The sequence below is a fragment of the Syngnathoides biaculeatus genome, chromosome 1, assembly GCF_019802595.1.
Source record: "Syngnathoides biaculeatus isolate LvHL_M chromosome 1, ASM1980259v1, whole genome shotgun sequence".
Lineage (NCBI taxonomy): Eukaryota > Metazoa > Chordata > Actinopteri > Syngnathiformes > Syngnathidae > Syngnathoides > Syngnathoides biaculeatus.
This window is the reverse complement of record NC_084640.1, coordinates 6,293,111-6,311,457: the sequence shown is the minus strand read 5'-3', so window position 1 is coordinate 6,311,457 and position 18,347 is coordinate 6,293,111. Positions and strand designations below refer to the sequence as shown.

Sequence of the window (18,347 nt, the reverse complement as noted above, 5' to 3'; positions counted from 1 at the left end):
AGATTTGGCCCCTGACGTTGGTTTAGCTCAAATCAACAATACAACATGACAGAAATAATGGGTGCAAACTTACTGTAAGTACAGTGAAGAAAATAAGTATTTGAACACCTTGCTATATTGCAAGTTCTCCCACTTGTAAATCATGGAGGGGTCTAAAATTTTCATCGTAGGTGAATGTCCACTGTGAAAGAGATAATCGAAAACAAAAATCCAGAAATCACAATGTGTGATTTTTTTAACGATTTATTTGTTTGATACAGCTGCAAATAAGTATTTGAACACCTGTCTATCATCTAGAATTCTGACCCTCAAAGACCTGTTAGTCCGCCTGCAAAAGTCCACCTCCACTCCATGTATTATCCTGAATCAGATGCACCTGTGTGAGGTCGTTAGCTTCATAAAGACACCTGTCCATCTCATACAATAAGTAAGACCCAAACTTGTAACATGGTCAAGACCAAAGAGCTGTCAAGAAATTGCCAATCATTAGAAAATGGAAGAAGCTAAACATGACGGTCAAGCTCAATTGGAGTGGAGCCCGATGGAAGATATCACCTCGTGGGGTCTCAATGATCCTTAAAAAGGTGAGGAATCACCCCAGGACTATACGACAGGACTTGGTGAATGACCCGAAAAGAGCTGGGACCACCGTTTCCAAGGTGACTGTTGGTAATACACTAACACATCATGGTTTGAAATCATGCATGGCCTGGAAGGTTCCCCTGCTTAAAGCAGCACATGTCAAGGCCCGTCTTAAGTCTCCCAATGACCATTTGGATGATACAGGGGAGTCATGGGAGAATGTTTTGTGGTCAGATGAGACCAAAATGGAACTTTTTGGTCATAATTCTACTAACCGTGTATAGAGGAAGACGATGATGAGTTCCATCCCAAGAACACCATTCCTACTGTAAAGCATGGGGGTGGTAGCATCATGCTTTTGGGGGGGTGTTCCTGCACATGGGACAGGACGACTGCACTGTATAAAGAAGAGGATGACCGTGGCCATGTATTGTGAGATTTTAGGGAACAACCTCTTTTCCTCAGTCAGAGCATTAAAAATGGGTCGTGACTGGGTCTTTCAACATGACAATGACCCGAAGCACACAGCCAGGAAAACCAAGGAATGGCTCCGTAAGAAGCATATCAAGGTTCTGGCGTGGCCTAGCCAGTCTCCTGACCTAAACCCAACAGAAAATCTTTGGAGGGAGATGAAACGCTTTGTTTTTCAGTGACACCCCAGAAACCTGTCTGATCTAGAGAAGATCTGTGTGGAGGAGTGGGCCAAAATCCGTCCTGCAGTGTGTGCGAACCTGGTGAAAAAGTACAGGAAACGTTTGACCTCAGTAATTGCAAACAAAGGCTACTGTACCAAATATTAACATTAGGTGTTAAAATACTTATTTGCAGCCGTATCACACAAAAAAATGTATTAAAAAAATCATACATTGTGATTTCTGGATTTTTTATTTTTTTTTTAGATTAGCTCTCTCACAGTGGACATTGCACCTAGACGAACATTTCAGACCCCTCCATAAGTGGGAGAACTTGCAATATAGCAGGGTGCTCAAAAACGTAGTTTCTTCACTGTAAATTACTTTTACAAATATTTTTAATGATATGTTGACTGTAACTTTCTTATTTTCCCAGATATATATTGTGGATTTTGTCCAGAGTTTGCATCTTCTTCTTTTCCTTTCTGCTTTTCCGGTTAGGGGTCGCCACAGCGCATCATCTTTTTCCATTGTAAGCCTATCTTGTGCATATTCCTCTCTGACACAAACTGCCCTCATGTCTTCTCTCGCAATATCCATCAAACTTCTCTTTGGTCTTCCTCTTGCTCTTTGCCTGTGAGCTACATTCTCAACAACCTTCTACAAATATATTCACTCTCTCGCATTTCGACATGTCCAAACCCTCAAGTCTACTCTCTCAAACCTTGTCTCCAAAACATCTTATTTTGGCTGTCCCTCAAATGAGCTCATTTATAATCCTATGCAACCTGTTACTCCCAGAGAGAACCTCAACATCTCCGCCTCTGTTTACTGTTGTCTCTTTAGTGCCACTGTCTCTAATTCATATATTAAAGCTGGCCCCACCACTGTTTTATAAACTTTGCCCTTGATCTTCGCAGAGACTCTTCTCTTCACATAACACACCAGACACTTTCAGCCAACTCTTCCAACCTGCTTGGACGCATTTCTTTACTTCCTTACCACACTCACCTTTGTTCTGGATTGTTGACCCCAAGTATTTGAAGTTGTCCACCTTCGCTATCTCTTCTCCCTGTAGCCTCACTCTTCCCCCTCCACCCCTCTCATTCATGGATATATATTCTGTTTTACTTCAGCTAATCTTCATTCGTCTTCATTCCGGTGTATGCTTCCATCTTTCAAATTGTTCCTCCATCTGCTCCCTGGTTTCACTGCATATCACAATGTCATCTGCAAACATCATGGTCCAAGGGGATTCCAGTCTAGCCTCATCTGTCAGCCAATCCTGATGCGGCCCAGCCTCCCCCAGACTCTGCCTCCAACGACCCCCACTTAAATTGAGTTTGAGACCCCTGGTCTAGACCACTGTTACACTTCCATTAAAAACGCATATGTGCTATTCCCCACGCACCAATTGGTTCCTCTGATCACTGCTTGCTCGGCTTAATACCTACATACAGGCAAGCACTTAAGTGTGCGAAGCCTTTGGTAAAACCAGTTAAAAGGTAGACCAACAAGACAAAATTAGAACTTCACAACTGTTTTGACTGCACAGCCTGGAGTGTCTGAAAATTCAGCGCGCAGCCAAGATGAATTCACAGATATTGTTACCGCGTATGTCAGTTTCTGTGAGGAGGTGTGTGTCGCAACAACAACTTTTCGCATGTTCAATAGCAACAACCTGTAGTTTACAGCCGGACTTAGTCAACTTCGCCAGGCTATAGAGATTGCATATAGTAGTGGGGATAAAATCACACTACAAACCAGCTGACTCAAAAAATTAACAATGCAAAGAGGGACTATGCAGTTAAAATGGAAAAACATCTCGGCGCTAATGACTCCAAATCAGTCTGGCATGGATTACAATCGCTCACTAATTACAAGCGATGTTCCCCCCAGGAGAAAAAGAGAGCGGGCTAGCCGACGACTGAAATAGCTTTCACTGCAGGTTTGAAAAAGACACTTCACATGCCACCCACCCACCAAGCCGCACCACAAGCCGTACCACCTTCCACTCTGCTTTTTAACATCCATGAAATGGACGTTAGACAGATCTTCAAACAACAAATGATCAACAAAGCGCTGGGCCTAGACCTTGTGTCCCCATCCCTGCCTCAAAGTCTGCGCAGACCAACTTGCTCCTGTCTTCACAAAAATCTTCAACAGGTCTCTAGAACTCTTTAGATTCTCTCTCTCACAGTGGACATGCACCTATGACGAAAATTTTAGAGCCTTCCATGATTTCTAAGTGGGAGGATTTGCAATATAGCAGGGTTTTCAAATACTTATTTTCTTCACTGTATTTCTCTGCCACTCCAGATTATGGAGTGGCAGTTTTGAGCAAAAACTGAATCTAACAAACAATTTTCTCCAGACATCTCTGCAAGACTATCTCTTTTTAATAAGGTCACTCAGTAATAAATCAAAGGTGATTAATGGCATTTCAACTGATGAGCTTTTGTTATTCAATGAAACAGTTAACAGGAAATAGCCCTAATACCATTCTAAATTCGGCAAAACAAGAAATTTTAATTTTAGGAACAAGTTTCAAATGGGGAAAAAAGGTGAAGGTTATTGGTATTTTAAAGTCATTATTTCAGTGTAAAGAAATTATATTAAATTAGCTCTTTTGAATATCTATGTTTTTGGGATAACAGGGACCCAAAGGTGACTGTTTTCAAAATGTATAGACCTCCAATGTACAATAAAAAATTTATGAAGGATAATTCAGTCGGTCATTTGTATCGACAACAAATATTTTGTCAAAAGGGAGACTTCAATAGTCATGTTAACAAATGGAGAAAAATATTGCTGCTCTCATAGAAAAGAACTCTACTATACTGAACACAATTAGATCTCTGAACATATTAAGAGTCAAACTCAAACTCACGGTCTAATCTTAGACGTGGTCTTCTCAGGATGTTGAAATTCTTTCAATTGATATGAAGGACATGGATATTTCTGACCATTTTTGTGCATTCTTTGGATTGCAGAATCTTCCAAAAGTTCAGACAACCTCTGTCTCGATTAAAAAAAGACTAACTAACCCTAACCCTAACTCGGGTCAAGGGTCACTGACCTCCCATCACCACAATGTTCATGGTGAGAACATCAGCTGCGGGTGCCAGCTGATAAGCATCCTGTTTGCCAGCCTTGCAAAGGACTCTACCCACATTGCTGTGAAACAAATGTCTGGATTTCTTCAACCAGAGTTCCAACTTTTGTTAGTCAGGACACCGTGGATATGCCCCGGATGATATGCTGTGGAATAAAGCAAGTCACTTTTCGAGTTCAACTAAGACTTGCCCCCTGTCCTCATGTTCCTAAATCGCCCCACTCTGCATATGCCCTAACTCAATCCATCATCCCTCGACTCTCCTACCCCCGTCTTGCATTGCAGTGGAATTTCATCTGCACATCACGATCTCTGTTGCTTGATGGCAGGCACAATGTCATAAAACTGTGAGTGTTGGGTTTGTAATAAAATTACCTTCCAGTCAATTCAACTGGACATTCAGTATCGCTCTATTCGGCATTGGTGATTAATAGTAGGCTAAATGAGGCATGACAGTTTCAAGTGTAACAACACACTAGCATGTACTGGTCAGGCGTGTTTAACATTTAATATAATGAAAGTTGGTCAAAGAGATATGGCACAAAAAAAGTAGAACTACTAACTTAGTGAGGATAAAATATGAATCAATCAAACCACTGCTTGCAGTTATCGCTGCGAGACGAGCTCTTTAATATCAGGTCACAGGGTAATAAATCAATGTTGATTAATGATATCATAACAACCTATGATCTCGAATTTTTGGAAATAAAGTAAACGTGGTTAACAGAAAATAGCTATCATAGTATTTGAAATGAGGCAACACCAGAAAATTTTTGTTTTATGAGCAAGGATCGAACAGGGAAAAATGTGGTTGTGATGCTATTTTCATTATTTCAATGTAAAGAAATTTTGCTCTGTGATTTTAGCTTTTTTGAATATCTATTTTTAGTAAAAGGTGGCCCAAAGGTTAGCGTTTTAATAATTGAAAGACCTCCAAGATACAATAGAAAGTTTATAGAGGATTTTTCAGAAATGCTGTCAGTTATTTGTAGTGTGTACAACTACTTTGTCATAAGAGGGGACTTTAACATGGAAAAAACATCCAGAACTTTCTGCCATAATAGACACATTTGACCTCTCTCAATAGTAAGAGTCCAACTCACACTCAAGGTCACATCTCTAAGGATGTTGAAATTCTACTGACTGACATTAAGGATATGGCTTTTTCTGAGTATTTTTGTGTATTTTTTTTTTTTTTGCAGATTCTTCCAAAAGTTCAGACAACCTCCATCTCTATTAAAAAAAAGTATATAAATGAGAATACTGCCACTAAGTTGCCACAGACAGTGAATGCTGAGACAGTTGGCGAACATTAGGACAATTTCAACTCAAAAATGTCAAGCACCATGAATGCTGTCACTCCGCTTAAAACTAAGTCCATCCTGAGGTGACCGAGAACCCCAGAGGAGCACAATGATTGTCAAGAGCTCTAAATGAAGGTGCACAAAAGCAGAACATAAGTGGAGTAAAACTAAACTCCAAATTGACTGACCTCTATAGACAGTGCCTTTGTAAGTTTAACCAAGAGATCGTCAGGGATAGACAGCAACACTTTCCGAAATCATGAGTAAGAACCTCAACAATACTCGCACTCTGTTTGCTGTGGTTGACAAGCTCACAACCCTGCAGAATCAGATAGCGCCAGAACCCATAATATCCAACAAATACAATCAGTTTGCCTGTTATTTTGATGAAAAAATACAATCCATCAGGTGAAATGTCAGCACAAATCAGCACAATGACAAAATCATTCTGCATCTGAAGCCACCCAGGGAAATCTCTATTAACTTGTCAGAATTTGATACAGATACAAAACACTGCAGAGAAAAAAAGTTCAGCAGCTGAAACTATCAATGAGCTGTTTCGACTAAATACCATCTGACTTTTTCAAAGCTATTGTGAAGTCGGTGCAAGTTGATTTTCGGCAAATAATGAATTACTTACTTCAGTCTGGTGACTTTCCTTAAGCTCTGAAAGTAGCAGCTGTTCAGCCTCTTCTACAAAACAGAGCACTAGACGATTTCATGCTAGCAAAGTATAGACCAAGGGTGCTCAATGCGTCGACTGCTCGATCCCGGGACGCCGGGCCCAAAAAAAAGAAAAAGAAAAAACGTCCGCCAATGTTCCCTCTAAACTGCACACATGTGGAATTGTGCACCACTGATGCATTGGTTTCGCAGATAATCAGCGTTGCACGCAAAAAAAAAACAATAATTCAATGCAAATATAAAGTATAACATAAAGCTATTCATTTTGTGGCATTTTGCAATGTGATTCACTGAGGGTTGTAAGATCCACAATTCACTTATATATATATATATATATCAATAACACAACATCATGATCAACCGTCGTCGGTTGCTCGCGAGAGGCTGGCTGCTTAAAAAGCAGATCTTGGGGTAAAAAAATCTGGGCACCCCTGCTATCGACCCATTTCAAATCTGCCTTTCATACCCAAAATTGTTGAGAAAGTTATTTTTAATCAACTTTGCAATTTAATGAATTTGAATTGACTTTTTGACAAATTTCAATTAGGTTTCCAAACCGAACCACAGAACTGAATTTGGTCTTATCAACGTGCAAAATGAAGAACTCAAAACTCAGGAAAGGTTTCTTGTTGGATTTCAGTGGCGCTTTTGATTCGGTAAATCATAATATACCGCAGAACAGGTTGGAAACGTAGGTAAGACTACATGGAACGGTTTTTAAATGGTTTAGGTCCTACCTGGAAGAAAGGAGCTATTTTGTAACCATTGGAAGTGCTCAATACCAGCAAAAGGGAATGACCTATGAGGTCCCTCAAGAGTCAATTGGACCCCTCCTGTTCAGCCTGTATATGCTACCTTGGGGTCAAATTATTCAAAACTTTAATTTTGACTATCATAGGTATGCAGATGACACAGTTATATTTAGCAATGTCTCCAGATGATTACCGTTCAATTGAGGTGTTGTTCTATTGTCTAAAGCAGAAAAATAACTCGATTATTCAAAATGTTCTTAAACTATACTACAACAAAACTGAGACAATTGTTTTTGGCAATAAAGAAAAGCAAATTGTTGTAAGTAAATACCTGGACTCTTTAAAAACCATAGACCAACCCTGAAACCTTGGCGTTCTTATAGATTCCGACCTGTCTTTTAATAGTCACATCAAATCAATCACGAAAACTGCCCTTTACCATTTGAAGAACTTATCTAGAGTGAAGGCTTGTATGCGTCAAACAGATGAGGGGAAATCTCATCCATGCTTTTATCTCAAGTAGACTTGACAACTGTAATGGTCTACTGACTGGTCTCTCACAAAAACCATTACACAGTTGCAGCTCATTCAGAATGCTGCAGCTTGGGTTTTGACCAGAACATAGAGGTCAGAGCATTTAACTCCAATTCCTAAGTCCTTACACTGACTTCCAGTCATCTTTTGAATAGATTTTAAAGTTCTGCAACTGGTCTGAAAAATCACTAAATGGTTGAGGTCCTGAATACATGAAAGAAATGCTTACGGAATACATAACCTGTATCAGAATCAGCTTTCATGGCCAAGTACGTAACAACACACAAGGAATTTGTCTCCGACAGTCGATGCCGCCCTTGTACGACATTCAGAACAAACTAACAAGAACAAACAATAGACATTCATTCAATAGGCACTATTCCTGAAAAGAAACAGTTATGCAAGATGCAGAGTCTTCTTAATTTACAGCAGTTAAAAGTGTTTCACCAACCCCTCCCACCAGCTCTAAGTGTGACTGTTTTTAAATACTTTTTTCTCATGCTTATTAGTATTAGTATTTCATATTTAGAGGCCCCACAGCTTGGCAGTGAAAAGCATTGGTATGGTAAACCAGGGGTTGTGAGTTCATATCCTACTGGGGCCTCCATTCCTCAAGAGGGGGTGCGTCAGGAAGGGCATTCGGCGTAAAAACTGTGCCAAACAAATACGAGCGTTCACCGGAGATGTCACGCTGTGGCGACCCCTAACGGATCAAGACGAAAGAAACTTACTTATTAGTATTTCCAATTGTAATGATATCTCTTGCACTATACACTGTTTTAAATTGTACTTTTATTTTTATTTTTTAATATAAATATTTTGTTGTCATATTTATTGTTTTTTTCACATTTTAAATGTTTTATATTTGTATTCAAATCCTTTTCATTATTCATCATTGTGCCAGTACAGTCAGTGCCCTGATTGTAAGTATTTTTTTAAATCTGTTATTTTATCTCATCTCTAAGAGCATTAAAGTTAATTAAATCACATGTGACCTGACCAACCTCAAAAAAATGAACCTTTTACTTATTTATTTATTTGAGGGCTTTCAGGATTTGGAATTGAGTCCCCTTGGTTGAGTGTGGCCGATGATCTATACCAGGGGTGCACAATGCGTTGACTGCGATCGAGACGGCAATTTTGGTCGATCCCGTGCCAGTGTGTCAACCACCAACCCCCCCCCCCCCAAACCCTCCCACCCCACCCAAAAAAAAAGACGTGAGCCTATCATCCACCTTGTCGCTTGATTAAGGTCTGGCCTATATGTCGATCGTACTAACATAAAGGCTCTTTGTAACAAGCTGACCTCCTATTTCCGGCAGTCGAGGCGATGCGCACGTACCTCCACCCCCCCGCCCGCGCATACGGCCACTCAGCCCCCACCCCAAAACACCCCCCCAGGTCGATCGCGAGAGACTGGCTGCTTGGGGTAAAAAGTCTGGGCACGCCTGATCTATACTCACCTGTGACCTTTTTTTCATCATCATCATAGTTGCTGGAGGTGAGCAAGTGACCAAAAATGAGAGCTGGGACATACATTTTCTCATCTTTGTGCTCCACCACTGGTATTCCTTTACCATTGTTCCACACAGAAATGGTATTGGATTCCCTGGTGGAAGTGGATTTGAAGAAAAGTGATGAGTAAAACATGTTAAAATAAATGAAATTTTCAAATGCTTTTCAGACAGTGTTCTCCATTTCAAGCATCTTCATTACCTTAAATATATAAAGAGTAAAAATAATTCAGTATGCAACACTGTACTTACGAATCAACGTTGATCTTAATGGCACTCATGTTTTTGTCCCTCTGTTTGTTATCTGCTGCATTGACTGTATTGGAAGAATTTATTTATTATTTATGTTTATCTGAAACCCAAATGCCTTCAATATACAGTGGGACCTGCAAATTTCACACCCTTTCACATTTTCAAAAATTTAACATGCTTAGCAGGTCTAAATCTGATTTGAGTTAATTTCTTAAATTAAAAAATAAATTGACATAAAAAAAATCAAAGAAACATTTCAACATTTGTGTTAAAATATATTAAAAAACTAAACAAACATAACAGGTTTATACCACAGGATAAGCTTGTTCTTCTACTAACAAATATAGAGGTCCATTGTTCCTCACTGCCTCGTGAGCGCCACCATGCCTGTATCCAATAATATGGTGGTGCTTTATGTATGTGTTAAATAAAGAAATTGCACCCGCAACTGAGACTGCATCTTTTAATGTGAAGCACCTTATTGTCACGAAAATACGGTACTTTTAACTTAACCCCGTTCCCAGATGACGTCTGCAGTTTTGTATTAATTCATTTGCTTTTCACAGGGTGTCTTCTGACGCCGTGAATTCTTTTACATTTACAGTATATCTCCAAACACAAATTAATATCCTTGTTTTGTTGTGAAAACTTGGTGAGTTTCTGTTACAACGCATTTGGAGCCAGACCTATATAACCAGTGTACTGTATTACCCAGGTACTTATTTCGGTGTTCTGAGACGTGATGATACGATATCTTAGTAATTAGCATCATTTTCCTCCGTCTTTTTCTACCTCCTGCTTGCACTCCCTTCGGGATAAGGTAAACTACAGTGAAGAAAATGAGTATTTGAACACCATGCTATATTTCAAGTTCTCCTACTTAGAAACCATGGAGGGGTCTGAAATATTTAGCGTAGGTCCATGTCCCCTGTGAGAGAGTTTACCTAAAAAGAAAAATCCAGAAATCATAATGTATGATTTTTTTTAATGATTTATTTGTGTGATACAGCTGCAAATAACTTGGGTGAAGAGAGGGGTGGAACTGTCAACTGATCACCATCTGGTGGTGAGATGCATCCAATGGTAGGGGAAGATGCCAGTCCCAAACAGGAGGCCCAAACATATTGTGAAGATCTGCTGGGAATGGGTGACAGATTCCCCTGTGAGAAGGAATTTCAACTCCCATATCCGAAAGAACTTTGCTCACATCCCGGAGGAGGCGGGGAACATTGAGTCAGAATGGACGATGTTCCGCGCCTCCATTGCTGAGGCGGCCAACTGGAGCTGTGGCCGTAAGGTGGTCAGTGACTGTCGTGGCGGCCAACCACAAACACGTTGGTGGGCACCAACAGTGAGGGATGCTGTAGAGGTGAAGAAGGACTCCTATCGGGCATTTCTGGCCTGTGGGACTCCCGAGGCAGCTGATACAAGGTTCATACTCAGTCTGACCAAAAAAATTTAAGGGCTTTTTAGGGGCATTCTTAGGGGCTGACACGAAAAATTTAGGGCCATCGTGGGAAATCAAGAGTAAGGAAAAAAGACTCACCCAATGGTGCCATCAACCGTTCTTGGTTCATCAAATGTTCCAGTATCTCAGTACCTGTGACAGTGATCACCTGTCGCCCCTTGTGGTAGTTCTCATTGATATGACCATTGTCAACGTCTTCACATAACAGCATACAGAAAAACAGATTCTAACTACAATTGCAACTATATACACAAATGTCTTCTACTGATGTCTGTCTCAGCACCGCTACTCTAGCTCCTTGAGCCTACCCAGTGCCTCCTCTATTTGTTGCTGCAGAGGTGGCAAAGTGGCTCTCTTATCCTTTGCTCTGCCTCTGAGTGCATTGGCCTCGGTGATAAACCTCAGATTCCTCTTTTCTTCTGCCTCCTCACACAGCCTGTCAGCCTTCTCAATAAGCGTTGATATGTCAGTCTCTATTCTGGCTTTTATGGCTTTGAGGCAGTAGAGATGAAAAGCAGGCAGCGATGCCAAATGTAGCCAGGTACGAAGTCTTCCTTTCTCCACAGTGGTAGTTTTTAGCAATGTCACTGTCTGGGAACATGACTGAAAACACTTTCGAATTATTTTTACAAGATTTGAAACTGTAATGGCTGCAGATCACTTTTAAAGTCCAACGATCTCTGCCTTTAACGAGTCCGTCTTCGTGTATTGAACTACGTTCATAATGCCTCACTTCTGGCTGGTTGAAGTCGATGGCTGGACAACCGTAGGTGCACATTAGGGATCACAACCGGTTACAAATAACCGGTTATAACCGGTTTTCGTTTTTTTTTTTTAAACAAAAAAATTTTCAATCATTTCTTTCGGTTCCAGTACTCCACATTGCGCTATTTTTTCCAAGATCATTTCCAGTTTTTTCAAGTTTCGCTGTGGAGTAAAGTTGGACTCAAAAGAACATTCAGTTAAATCAAAGAAACATCAAACATGGCATTGAGGAAACGCTCGGTATACTTTCATGCCCTTCTGAAAGTCCGAAAGAAGAATGTCAACATTAAAACATTTTTACAAAAAAATAAAAATTTAACTTACACGAGTGCGTTGTTGAAAGCCACATTCAACAAGCTTGTTTGTCAATATTGTGTACAAACTAACCCATTACCGCGGAGTAAATTAACGATCGATGGTGTAGCGCCGGAGAAAAGGAGTCGGAGGCGGAGTGTCGGACACAGGAACAAAACTTGTTTTATTGGCAGACATCAAAACACTACTCGCATAACGGGGGGAACTCTGTGAACTCGTCACTCCAGAGGAGCAACAACAAAAACAGTCCATGCGGAACCCCGCACCCCAACTCGAGGTCCCGCGGGTGAATTATGTAAACACCACTATGGTACCGGTTTTAAAACCGGTTAATCATTTTTTTTGCTACAACTGTTTGGTTAAAACCGGTGATGAAAGTAAGTGGTTATTTTGCGATCCCTAGTGCGCATGCACTGCTAGTACCACTGCCTGAAGTTGATGCTTCACTATCTTGATATTTTAGAAACAGATTCATACCAACGGAAGATGAGAGAGTCTTCGCCAAATCAGCGTGTCTCCTGTTTTTCCGGTGTGACTCCAGCGCTTTGACGTCCATCTTTTCAAGCTGGTAACTCTGCTTGCACAGATGGCAGTAAAACATGTGCCGATCTTTTGGATTTAGACGAACCCAGCTCCCAAACTCCTTACTTTCAACCCAAAATGCACTTCCCCGTGATACAAGTTGGCTCGATGAAAGAACTACGCTACGTCGTAACGAAGACGAAGTGAAATGTCTACTCACGGAAACAAAAAATGGAATATCGACAAGATGGCGACTAGTTGTCAACAAGGTGACTTCCGTTGACAATTTCCGGCTGATTTGGACGCCAGACGGATCGCAATTTTTTTTTTACATAAAAGATTGATTTTTTTTTTAGGGAGAATTTTGGCGGTAGAGGTCCTCCCTTTAATTTTTTTTTTAATTTAAGGCCTTTTTAGGGACTTGACCGGTTTTCGCGGATTTTAAGGACTTTTAGGAGCCCCTAAATGCACCTTCGAAAATTTAGGGTTTTTTAGGGACTTTTAGGGCCGCGTGAGAACCCTGTGATAGTTACCAGCTTGCCAAGCGGAATGTAGCTTCGGTGGTTGCTGAGGCGCGGGAGGAGTTCGGTGAGGCCATGGAGAACGACTTCAGGATGGGTTCATGGAAATTTTGGTCCACTGTATGGTGTCTCTGGAGGGAGAAGCAGTGCACTGTCAACACTCTGAATAATGGGGACGGGGCGCTGCTGACCTCACCTCGGGATGTTGTGAGTGGGTGGGGAGAATACTTCAAAGATCTCCTCAATTCCACCAACATGCCTTCCCACAAGGAAGCTGAGTCTGGGTGCTGTGAGGCGGGCTCCTCTACCTCTGGGGTTGAGGTCACCGAGGTGGTTAAAAAGCTTCTTGGTGGAAGATGAGATTCACCCGGACTTTGTAAAGGCTCTGGGTGTTGTGGGGCTGTCCTGGTTGACACGCCTCTGCAACATCGTGTGGACATCTGGGACAGTGCCTCTGGATTGGCAGACTGATGTGGTGGCCCCTCTTTTCAAGAAGGGTGACCGGAGGGTGTGTTCCGGGTATGTCCCACCAGAAAGAGACACCAAGGACGACCCAGGACACACTGGAGAGACTATGTCTCTCGGCCGGCTTGGGAACACCTCGGGATCCTTCTGGAAGTGGCTGGGGAAAAGAAAGTATGGGTATCCCTGCTGAAGCTACTTCCCCTGTGACCCCACCCGGAAAAGCGGTAGATAATGGATGGATGGATGCATAGATGGATGGATGGATGGATGGATGGATGGAGTTGCAAATTAGTATTTGAACACCTGTCTATCAGCTAGGGTTCTGACCCTCAAAGACCCGTTAGTCCGCATTTAAAAGTCCACCTCGACTCCATGTATTATCATGAATCACCTGTTTGAGGTCTTTAGCTGCATAAAGACACCTGTCCACCCCATACCATCAGTAAGACTCAAACTTGGAACATGGACAAGACAAAAGAGCTGTCCAAAGGCTCCAGAGACAAAATTGTACAACTCCACACGGCTGGCAAGTGTTACGGAGAAATTGCCAACCAGCTTGGTGAAAAAAGGTCCACCGTTGGAGCAATCATTAGAAAATGGAAGAAGCTAAACATGAGGGTCAATCTCAATCGGCGTGGAGCCCCTTGCAAGATATCACCTCATGGATTCTCAATGATCTTTAAAAAGGGGAGGAATCAGGACCATCATTTCCAAGGTGATTGTTGGTCATATACTAAGACGTCATGGTTTGAAATGATGCATGGCATGGAAAGTTCCCCTGCTTAAAGCAGCACGTGTCAAGTCCCGTCTTAAGTTTGCCATTGACCATTTGGATGATACAGAGGGGTCATGGGAGAATGTTTTGTGGTCAGATGAGACCAAAATGGAACTTTTTGGTCATAATTCCACTCACCGTGTTTGGAGGAAGACGAATGATGAGTTCCATCCAAAGAACACCATCCTGATTGTATAGCATGGGGGTGGTAGCATCATGCTTTGGGAGTGTTTTTCTGCACACAGGACAGGACGACTGGACTGTATTAAGGAGAGGATGACCGCGGCCATGTATTGTGAGATTTTGGGGAACAACCTCTTTCCCTCACTCAGAGCATTGAAGATGGGTCGTGGCTGAATCTTTCAACATGACAATGACCCGAAGCACACAGCCAGGAAAACCAAGGAATGGCTCCATATCAAGGTTCTGGCGTCCATGCCTAAACCCAATAAAAAATCTTTGGAGGGAGCCAAAACTCCGTGTTTCTCAGCGACAGCCCAGAAACGTGTCTGATCGAGAGAAGATCTGTGTGGAGGAGTGAGACAAAATCCCTCCTGCAGTGTGTGCAAACCTGGTGAACAACTACAGGAAACGTTTGACCTCTGTAATTGCAAACAAAGGCTACTGTACCAAATATTAACATTGTTTTTCTCTGGTGTTATACATACTTATTTGCAGCTGTATCACACAAATAAATCGTTAAAAAGTCATACATTGTGATTTCTGGATTTTTCTTTTTAGATTATCTCTCTCACAGTGGACATGCACCTACGATGAAAATCTCAGACCCCTCCATGATCTCTAAGTGGGAGAACTTGCAATATAGCAGGGTGTTCAAATATTTTTTTTCTTCAAAGTAAAGGTGCCATTTTTTTATTTCTTGTCAAGAATCAACAACAAGTGGGACACAATCGTGAAGTGGAACAAAATTTACTGGATATTTTATTTATTTTTTTTACAAATAAAAACCTGAAAAGTGGGGCATGCAATATTATTCGGCCCCTTTACCTTTAGTGCAGCAAACTCACTCCAGAGGTTCAGTGAGGATCTCTGAATGATCCAATGTTGACTGATGATAAATAGAATCGACCTGTGTGTAATCAAGTCTCCATATAAATGCACCTGTTCTGTGTAGTCTCAGGGTTCTGTTTAAAGTGCAGAGAGCATCATGAAGACCAAGGACCACACCAGGCAGGTCCGAGATACTGTTGTGGAGAAGTTTGAAGCCAGATTTGGACACGAAAACATTTCCCACACTTTAAACATCTCAAGGAGCACTGTGCAAGCAATTATATTGAAATGGAAGGAGTATCAAACCACTGAAAATCCACCAAGACCCAGCGGGCCCTCGAAACTTTCACCTCGAACAAGGAGAAGACTGATCAGAGATGCAGCCAAGAGGACCATGATCACTCTGGATGAACAGCAGAGATCTACAGCTGAGGTGGCAGAGTCTGTCCATTGGACAACAATCAATTGTACACTGCACAAATCTGGCCTTTATGGAAGAGTGGCAAGAAGAAAGCCATTTCTCAAAGATATCCATAAAAAGTCTCATTTAAAGTTTGCCACAAGCCACCTGGGGGACACACCAAACGTGGATGAAGGTGCTCTGGTCAGATGAAACCAAAATCGAACTTTTTGGCCGACATGCAAAAGGATATGTTTGGCGTAAAAGCAACACAGCTCATCACCCCAAACACACCATCCCACTCTCAAACATGGTGGTGACAGCGTCATGGTTTGGGCCTGCTTCTCTTCAGCAGGGATAGGGAAAATGGTTCAAATTGATGGGAAGATGAATGGAGCCAAATACAGGACCATTCTGGAAGAAAACCTGTTGGAGTCTGCAAATGACCTGAGACAGGGACGGAGATTTATCTTCCAACAGGACAATGATCCAAAACATAAAAACAAATCTACAATGGAATGGTTCACAAATAAACGTATCCAGGTGTTCGAATGCCCAAGTCAAAGTCCAGACCTGAATCCAATCGAGAATCTGTGGGCAGAGCTCAAGACTGATGTTCACAAACATTCTCCATCCAGCATCACTGAGCTCGAGCTGTTTTGCAAGGAAGAATGGGCAAGAGTTTCAGTTTCTCGATCTGCAAAACTGATAGAGACATACCCAGAGCGACTTGGAGCTGGAATTGCAGCAAAAGGTGGCGGTACAAAGTATTAATGCACGGGGCCAAAGAATATTGGACGCCCCACAGGTTTTTATTTGTTGGAGACGTTTAAAATAGCCAATAAATTTCATTCCACTTCACATTGTGTCTGACTTGTTGTTGATTCGTGACAAAAAAAAATTTTCACATCTTTATGTTTGAAGCCTGAAATGTGGCGAAAGGTTGAAAAGTTCAAGGGGGAAGAAAGTTTTCACAAGGCACTGTACATTATTACATTCTTATTATTATTAAATGATTTTTAAATCAGATTAGAGACACAGGAATTGATATGTATGTATGTATAAATATATACAGTAAATTCATTATTAATTGACATTTATTATAAATGTGTGCTTGTTTTCATGCTATTGACTAAGTCAACATTAGCTTGAAGAAAACCCAGCTGGTGAAAGCTATCTCGTGAGGATATCAAGACTAAAATTACTCATGTACGCCATTCCTTGTGCAAACGAATCACACATTGCACGAGTACATTGCAGTACACATAAGTCCCTCCCTTGAATACATCACTCTTCAGGATTTCAGTACACCAGGAAACCAGTACATTCAGTTCAACTAAGTCCCTTCCCCACCTGCCATGGCGCTGCCTGACACTGGCTACTCATTGGTAATTTGCCGAAGTGAGTGATAACGCTCGCAACTTCCCAATCACATGGGAGGACATTTGATGAAGTCGTGTCCTGTCATTCGCCGAAGATTCGGAAGTGATTGAAAGAATGCTTCCTCAGATCTGTTTCCACTTCTAGAAAACTCACGAGTTCCATGGTGGCAGCAAAAAAAAAGGAACGAATCTTTTAATGAATTGATCTGGTTAGTCCGTTCACTAAAAAAATTAGGTCTCAATGAAAAAACTACTCTCTCAAAAACGTTTTGTTTCTTGATAATTCTGGTAATTCAATGTATTTATTACCGTGAATAAAGCAAATGTAGGGAATATTCTATACTGACAAAAAAAAAAAAGATTGTATCGAAGTAAAAAAAAATAAATAAAGAGGGAGGGGTGTACAGGAGTGGGAATCTGAAAAATTTTGGCTCAGGATTGGGATCAATCGCTGATCTCTGTGGGAGTGGGATTTTTTTTTCCAAATAAAATGGTTTTTTTAGATCACTCCATAATGTGACGGTGAGGAAACCATCTCTGGGGAAGTGAATGGGATATTTTGTTTTTTAAAACCTCACTTGGAATTGTGCGAGAGTGGGATCAAACTCGGTGGGGGTGGGAGAGAGCAGGAGTGAACAGCATCTCCTGTGTCAGCCTCTATTCCACATGTGCATCAAGGCCATAATAAAGAGAAATGGACAGTGAACTGGCATGAGGCTTCAAGCACATGAGGAAAAAAATGAAGTTTCATAAAAATAAACATCAACTAGCAAATGACGACAATTTTGATTGTTGCTGTAACGACTCATTGACTAATCGTGGCATCCCTTACGATACAGTGACAGAAAACCCTTCAGTTATTTGGGCGGGGGGTTGCCATAATGTTAAAAGTACAATACAGTAACAGCAGTTCAGTCAGTATGACTTGACTCGGCATAAAAATACAGATGTGGGATTGGGTTGTGGACAAGATACTCGTCGACTTCCTGAAGTTTGTTGATGCCTCTTTGTGAACTGCTTATTTTTGATGTGATGCATGTTAAAAAAAATACATTACATTGCAATGTAAAAAGGGAAATTATGGTCTGATGAGCAATAAATCTAACAAATCTCTTTAAATAAAATGTCAATCACAAAAATAAATTGTTGACTCACCAAGAATCTCATCAAAAATTTTATATAATCCAGGTACATAGGTAATTTCCCTCTGGTTCATTCCAACCTCTTCATCAAAAACCCACATTAGCTGAGAGGGAAAGAAAGGGGATAAAAAAAGAATAAAATGAATTGTAAACAGCTATATGTCGGTATTGAAATCTGCAACAATAAAATACATTTTCAAGTGTGCAGTTAT

General features: G+C 41.1%; 1 protein-coding gene across 5 annotated transcripts in view; it reads right to left on the bottom strand.

The window, feature by feature from the left end:
• top2b (DNA topoisomerase II beta) overlaps positions 1-18,347 on the bottom strand; it is a 184,166-nt gene that overhangs the window by 161,454 nt on the left and 4,365 nt on the right. For all 5 annotated transcript variants that reach the window (XM_061844304.1, XM_061844221.1, XM_061844135.1 and 2 more), the window contains exons 4-6: positions 18,149-18,239; positions 9,370-9,433; positions 9,067-9,212 (exon numbers count right to left, since the gene is read on the bottom strand). In XM_061844304.1, the coding sequence (XP_061700288.1) occupies positions 9,067-9,212; positions 9,370-9,433; positions 18,149-18,239 (301 nt within the window). The remainder of the gene's footprint in view (positions 1-9,066; positions 9,213-9,369; positions 9,434-18,148; positions 18,240-18,347) is intronic.